This window comes from Poecilia reticulata, linkage group LG2 (assembly GCF_000633615.1).
Source record: "Poecilia reticulata strain Guanapo linkage group LG2, Guppy_female_1.0+MT, whole genome shotgun sequence".
Lineage (NCBI taxonomy): Eukaryota > Metazoa > Chordata > Actinopteri > Cyprinodontiformes > Poeciliidae > Poecilia > Poecilia reticulata.
In genome coordinates, this window is record NC_024332.1 from 20,360,513 (window position 1) to 20,367,325 (window position 6,813).

General features: G+C 39.5%; 1 protein-coding gene across 1 annotated transcript; it reads right to left on the reverse strand.

Annotated features, from left to right (window-relative positions):
- Window positions 1-450: 450 nt before the first annotated feature.
- On the reverse strand, window positions 451-5,297 carry LOC103481229 (integrin beta-like protein A). Its single transcript, XM_008436577.1, has 8 exons — window positions 4,803-5,297; window positions 4,549-4,730; window positions 3,830-3,967; window positions 3,208-3,343; window positions 2,625-2,802; window positions 1,761-1,902; window positions 531-668; window positions 451-457 (listed from the first exon to the last, which is right to left on the reverse strand). Exons 1-8 carry the CDS (start codon window positions 4,908-4,910, stop codon window positions 451-453), a joined length of 1,029 nt encoding a protein of 342 aa, XP_008434799.1. The 5' UTR covers window positions 4,911-5,297.
- Between the last annotated feature and the right edge of the window lie 1,516 nt (window positions 5,298-6,813).

A 6,813-nucleotide genomic window follows, 5' to 3' on the forward strand; every position in this document is an offset into this window, starting at 1 on the left:
ATGAGGATTAAGTTGTTAATTTGCTGCTCCAGCCGGACAACAACTGCAAATATATAAGCTAAGCTCCACCGTTAGCCTCCATGTTTACTTCCGCAAACACTGAGCTCTTCTTCTTCTATTTATGGCGGTTGGCAGAACACTGAGAACGCTGACGCTAKTGCGCCCTCTACTGCGCATGCGGGACACTTTCAGGTCGTTTGCCCGTTCAGACTGCAGAACACATACAGGTCGCATTTACTGGCAGTGTGAACGAGCCCGGCAAAAAAGAATTGTCAAAAAATCGGAATTGAGTCACTTCAGGCTGCAGTGTGAACGCACCTTTATGACTCTCTGCCACATAGAGTTTCTTTTCTTTTTAACGGTCTTTTATTTTAGCACTAGTGACCTTTGTTGACAGCTATCAGACAGGAAATGGTCAGAAAAAGGAAGGGGAGACATGCAGCAAAGGTTTCAAGGTCTGGAATTAAATCAAAGATTAATTTTGCAGACTTTCATGTTATAGTACAATATTAATGAGAGTGAATACTAACTTTGCCCGGACGACGAAACAGATGGGATGGCTCAGTCCTCCTTCGAGGTCAGACGGCGTCCATGTCAGGGTGAAGGCTCCTGGCCCTGATTCGCTCCTGRTCACGTTGTGTGGGCCGCTGAACAGAAGGTCGGTGATCCTTCAGACACAAAAATCAGACATCTTGGGTGACATTTCCAGAATTTCCACACAACTTTACATTTTAAATGGGCTCCTYGGTCCATCCATCCATCATATATACACAGTTATGCTTGTAGGGCTGCAGACAGGAGACTGACAGCTGGAAGGAGTGATTTTGTTTTTCCAGCGGCCATTGGGTGAGAGGCAGGGGACATCCTGGACATCACAGAGACACACAGGACAGACAGCCACACACACACCTACAGAMAATTTAAGWCAGGGGTATCCAAACCTTCTGCCACCTGGGCCAAAAGTAATCATGGGCCAAACAAACCTAAAATCAAGCAAATAAAGTAGCTTGATATTTATTGTTAGTCCAAAACTTGCAAGGAATTTTTGCATTGGTTTATTCGGGCCGTTGTAGATATACAAAAAAGGATTATATTTCTGCCRAAAACTTTTGTGATTAATTTTGTGATTAATCTCWGAAATTTTCCAGAAGAAAATTCAAAGGAAAATTAAGTTTTTGTGGAACTTTACTACTGTAATTTTGCATGTTTGCTGGATTAAAAGAAACACATCTAGTTTTCATTTCCTCTTGGGCTCGATTGAGTAAATTCATTTTAGTAATAAAAACAGGATGTGGGTCACTTTCTTTCAAAATATTTGCTATTTTTAGACAAATTCAAGAAGGAATAAAAGCTGACGTGGTTGGTTTTGCTGCACCCACTGGGTTTTACCCTTTGTTAAAACTTGGTTATAAAAACATAATTACTTTACATTTTCCTGTGCAAAAATTATGTTGGTAGCAATTTTTACCCTGATTACAAATTAAAAAACTCCATCTGCAGTCCAAGAGCCACAAACGGCCCCCGAGCCGCACTTTGGACACCCCTGATTTCTGCACCACCCTGGAGATCTTTACATCTTTACAGTGAAACTAAACCTGCTGAATGACTAATAATGGAAACAGTCTAGTTCARTCCTGCCCCTYGTTTCTATTTTAAGATCAGTCCCGTCTCAACAAACCCGTCTAACTGAAACCAGTTCTTCCTACCGGCTTGTTTGTGTTTAGCTCAGCCTCTTTGAAACAAGTTTTGCTTTCTCTTACTCAGACTGCGTTGCCTCGGCCCTGACACTGATTTCCAGGGTCTGATTGACAGAGGCGCTGAGTTTTGCCCCGTTGTCTGGAGTTGGAGGCAGGAATCTGGGCAGATAGACGCCTTCAGAGCAGGACGGTGCAACAGGATCAACTGCAACAAAAACAGCATAAAGTGCATCATTAGAATCACTTCAGGTGTTGGTGTGTCAGTGTAGATCAGTCTTTCTCAAACTGTGGCACCCGAAACCCTGGTGGTCCGCAGGTGCCCCCTAGGGGTCCTCGACATACTGCATATACAGTAAATGACCGTTTATTTGAGCTCAAAGTGTGACGCTGACAGGTAGCTTACCAGAGAATTGTGTTTAAAAATAACAAAGGATACTTAGCGTAAGGCTAGATCAGTCAAAATAAAAGCTAAAGATACCAGGATTTGTTATACGATCAGAGGAATTTATGTCTGCAGGAATATTTTTCAGTTTCTCAGGGTGAACGTCTGTTTTTAGGACACTATTATAATACAAAGCATGCCACCAGCACCGCTGCACCCCACGCTGACTAGCTGCATCTTAGCAGATTATTTACGTCAGGCTTTCTTTGACTGACAATTTTTGTTTCTGCCGAAGCAGTTCAAGTCTATCTTCCTTTTACTATGCTTCTAAATTACAAATATGCTTGTAGTAGAGAACTTATTTTTTTATTGCCATGTTTTCCATTATAGAAAAACTTAGAATCTACACTTTCAAAATCTGCAAAGAACTTCAAAAGTCGACTTATTCATGGCTTACAAACCAGCACCACCCATCTCAGTGCAGTGAACTAAGAAGACTTGAGTAACTTTATATGAAATAGTTTGATAAAAGCCCAACATTGTACCTTTGAAAACAAACTGGACGGGTATCTTGTTGAGGACGTCTCCTGCGTGCCTCTGTGACGTTCCACCGTTTGCTTGAGTCAAGGTGATGGTCTGTCCAGCAACGTCCTCCATCATGAGCTGCACAGCGTACGAGCCTTCATTACTGCTGCTGGTGGGGCTGAAGCTCAGAGCACACGACTGCAAGAAAGCAGAAAGAGACGAAAGGGTCTGAACTAAAATCACAACAAAATGCTTACACAGGCTGGAACTCTAAAGGCCGAACACACCGAGGCGTACTGATTCTGTCAGCGCGCAGATAATGCAGATTTCAGTCATACGTAACAATTTTCCTGCAACAAATTCCTTTATTTCTCTCAATCTGATAAGGATGCTGGGAAGTTTGATGAGCTCCCAACTCCACAGAGTGAAAAAGATCAGCTGTTTGTGTTTCACAGTGTTCAGCCGAGTCAGGATCAAGTTTGGTCGGTTGATCATTTTTACCTGAGTGAGTTAGACTTGTTTGTTTGACCTGTCATCAGTTATCATTGAAGGATAATTAGTTATCTGTTGTTTTGCTACAGACCTGATCCAGGTGTCACTTACGGATGAGAGGTTGAGGACAGGTGCCGGTGTGCAGACGTCACACTCGGATGCATTTTGTGCGTCTCTGCATCTTATTTCATCTCCGTCTGGGTCAAATGCCAACAAGCTGATGTTTCTCTGACAGTTGGAAGGAACTCTGCAACAACAAAACCAACAAATGTTTTACACCCACATTTTGATCCCATCAGTTCAGAAAACCCCCTCAGTTTGATCACAGTTTAAAGGAAAAATGCTGTGTTCTGCTTCAAGTATCTTGAAGTTCTGCATTTCTTTCGTCCACATTGTTTTGTTTTTGCCTAAAAAAGCATTTTCCTTTAAGGAAAAACTCAGCCATCGGACTAATCCTAACAGAACCCATTCTCTCCTTCAATACATCATTTATGTCATAAAACATTTCCTTGTGCGTACTTTAAATAAAGACTTTAGCAAAGCGGGAATGTTGGAAATATGTCAAAGGAAATGCTAGATTACCAAAATATGCATGGACGTGCCTAAGTACTAACTTTTCATGGTTTTTGTATGTTAACATTTCTGTTAAGATAAAACTGATTTAGACGTAATCAGACTGAGGTTTAGTGATGATATTTGACGCGAATATCAAGAAAGGAAAGAGAGAAACCACCTGAGAACAGGAAGGACTGTGGTCAGTGGAGATGTGTTGGGTCTGCCGGTATCGGAGCGGATTGCTGTCTCATCCTGCATTTGGACTCTGAACGAGACAATCCCGTTCCTGTTGTCTGTCCAGTTTCCACCGGAAAACCTGCAGAGGGACAAATTAGAAAGTTTTCAGGCGTAACTGGGTGTCAGAGAATCCAAAAAACATTAAGTAACAGAAGCACTCAGACATTGAAGGTATAAAGGATCCATACAGGAAATTACTGAAGCTAGAGTAAAAAATGTGTTTGGTAAAAAGTCTACTCAAGTACTGATCACATTATCAGTAATTTAATATTTAAAAATTACGTCATCAGATGAACCAAAATATAAAGTGAAGGGGAAAGTTTGCTGTTTTCAGGACGAAAATGGATATAATTCATGTAAGTAACAAAAAAATAACAAAATCAGGCAAAAATAGTTTTTTTTCAAATCAGTTTCTCTTAGTGAAAAACTTATTAAACTTTGATAAAAAAGCTTTTCATTCAGTGCAGAAAATCCAGAAATTTAGTCAACAGTAGAGATACTTCATAATAAAATTACTCAAGTAAAGGTAAAAAGTACAAAATACTCCTAAAAGTACATTTTTTCAAAACAGTTTCTCAAGTAAATGTAATAGAGTAAACCTTCAGGAGCAGAAAATCAGTTCTGAGTTTATAATCAGGTGTTACTCTGAGGTGAACTCACCCAAACTGACTCAGCTGGCTCCCATTGTTCACACTGGTGACCAGCCTTTCCTTCTGACACCATTCGCCACTGATTTCCTGGATTTTGTTCAAGATTATCCCAGAAAAACTGCAGCTGTTCCCACAAACCTGAGCATCAACCTCTGCACACGTGCTGAAGCTGTACAGGTAGCGAGCCACGGTCTGTGGATTGAACGGAAGACAGTTTAATAAAATACAAAAGGAAAAAAGAAGCAATGAAATGTTTGAACTCACCGGGAATCCACCCGCCTGGAGGTCTTTGGTGGAGTAGCTGTAGACGAAGCCATAATAATCAGCCTGTGAGCCGCTGATCAGCAGCAGCAGCAGCACAGAGGACAACATGTTGACTGAATCAATGCCTCTATGCACAGACTGGATGTTGTTGGAAACAAACGGCTTTATGCTTGAAGAGACTCCACTCCTTCCCTCTTTGTCCGCTAAGCATCACAGATACTGAAGGTCAGACGGGATGAAGTCACACAAAGGAGACGGACTTTACCTGGAATGAGGAAACGTCGCCGTCTGCTGCGTCTTTGGGGCGGAAGGTGTTGAAATACAGCAACAACAAATTACAGCTCATTTACAGGGGAGGTTAATTCAACATGGGGACGAATTTTAAACTCTGATATTTGTGAAATTGTACGCACAATATTTCTGTTTGTGTTTTAGGTTTACGATTTAATTTTTTTGCTGGTGTTTTTCCAAATGTTCACTGTATTGATAGACTTTAAAATATTGTTGTTAGTTTATAAACCCCTGGTTCTGGTTCTGGTTCTGGTCTGCGTCCCCAGAACCAGAACCAAACATGGAGAACCACAAATCTTGAGCAAACCTCCAGAAAACTGCAAAACAGCTGAAACACTGAGTTCCATTAAATCTAGACTAAAATCCCAGCTGTTTAGAGTCGATTTTGAATATTAATAAATTAAACATTGACCAACATTTTCATGTGCTACAGATCAAATTGTTTACTGTGCCTTTTATGACTTTATATTTTTGTATTTTTAGGACTTTGAACTGCCTTGTTTCTGAAATGTGCTACACAAATAAACTCTGTTGATTAAATATTTGTTTCTTGGTGAATTTATTGGAGTTTCTTCTGCTTCGCCTTTTCTTTTTGCTTGCTCCATCTAGTTTAACGTCGACATTTCTCAGAACAGGTTTCTGTTTGTCTCTGCTGTTGTTCTGCCAGCACATATGTTAGCATAATGAGTCACACAGTCTAACCTCTTACTGGGTCACATTCATCACTTCACCTCCTTTAAAACTTGTCTGAATGTGCCAACAGAGCCTGATCCAGCTCAGACCTGCCCACAGATTTGGGTTTTTTTTACTCCTATTACATAAACTTTTGATGATTCTTGTCACATGTGGGGAAGATTTCCAGGAATTACTTCAAAAGATAAAACATTATCTAAACAGGGACACATTTTTCATCTGTTTTTCTTCCCCCCACACGAATACAAGATAGTCCATTTTATTACACAGAAGAAGCCATAATTTGATACAGATGTTGAAGGATTCCTCTGAAACTCATCATGTTTTGCTCATAAACCTTATTGTCTAAACAAAGGGAAAACAGAAAACCTGTTTTCCCATTTTCTCTGTTTTTATTCTCACATGGTCATGCTGCTGCATAAAAACACAGCAATGCAAGAGGGAATATATCAAATGATTATGTAAATCTTCTAATTCTTCACCTGCATGTTGATGGTGAAACTTCTGAGTTGAACAAAACTCATCAGCCTTTCATATTTTACTTTCAGTTGGAGCTTCCTGTCATGCCGAGTTTTGCTCATAACCACAACTTTTCACCTTTCACCTCTTCAGCTTTTCACGTTTCTTTTTTTTTTTTTTTACCATGACAGACTGAATCTGCATGAAATACTTTTAACAAAACTTCATTCTGCACAAAAACAGAAATTTAACGCCGTCAGCAAAATATCCAAGGATCATATATAAAACATTAATCATGTATTCTGAGATGAGTTTGAGGTTTTTTGTCATCTTTTCCCCCCATTTAAATTTTTAATATTCCTTTTAAACCAAATGCAAAAATAAGTGTTTCTTTGTCCATTCGCTCCCATTTGAACTCCATTTAAAAAAAATGCAATTTAGTTTCTGTTTTCCTGTTAAAACTCATTATATACGTTTTATAAATGTATTTATTCATTATTTCCCTAAAGTTAACAGTGATAGTAATGATCATTTTTCACATAACAAATAATGTATTATTATTATTATT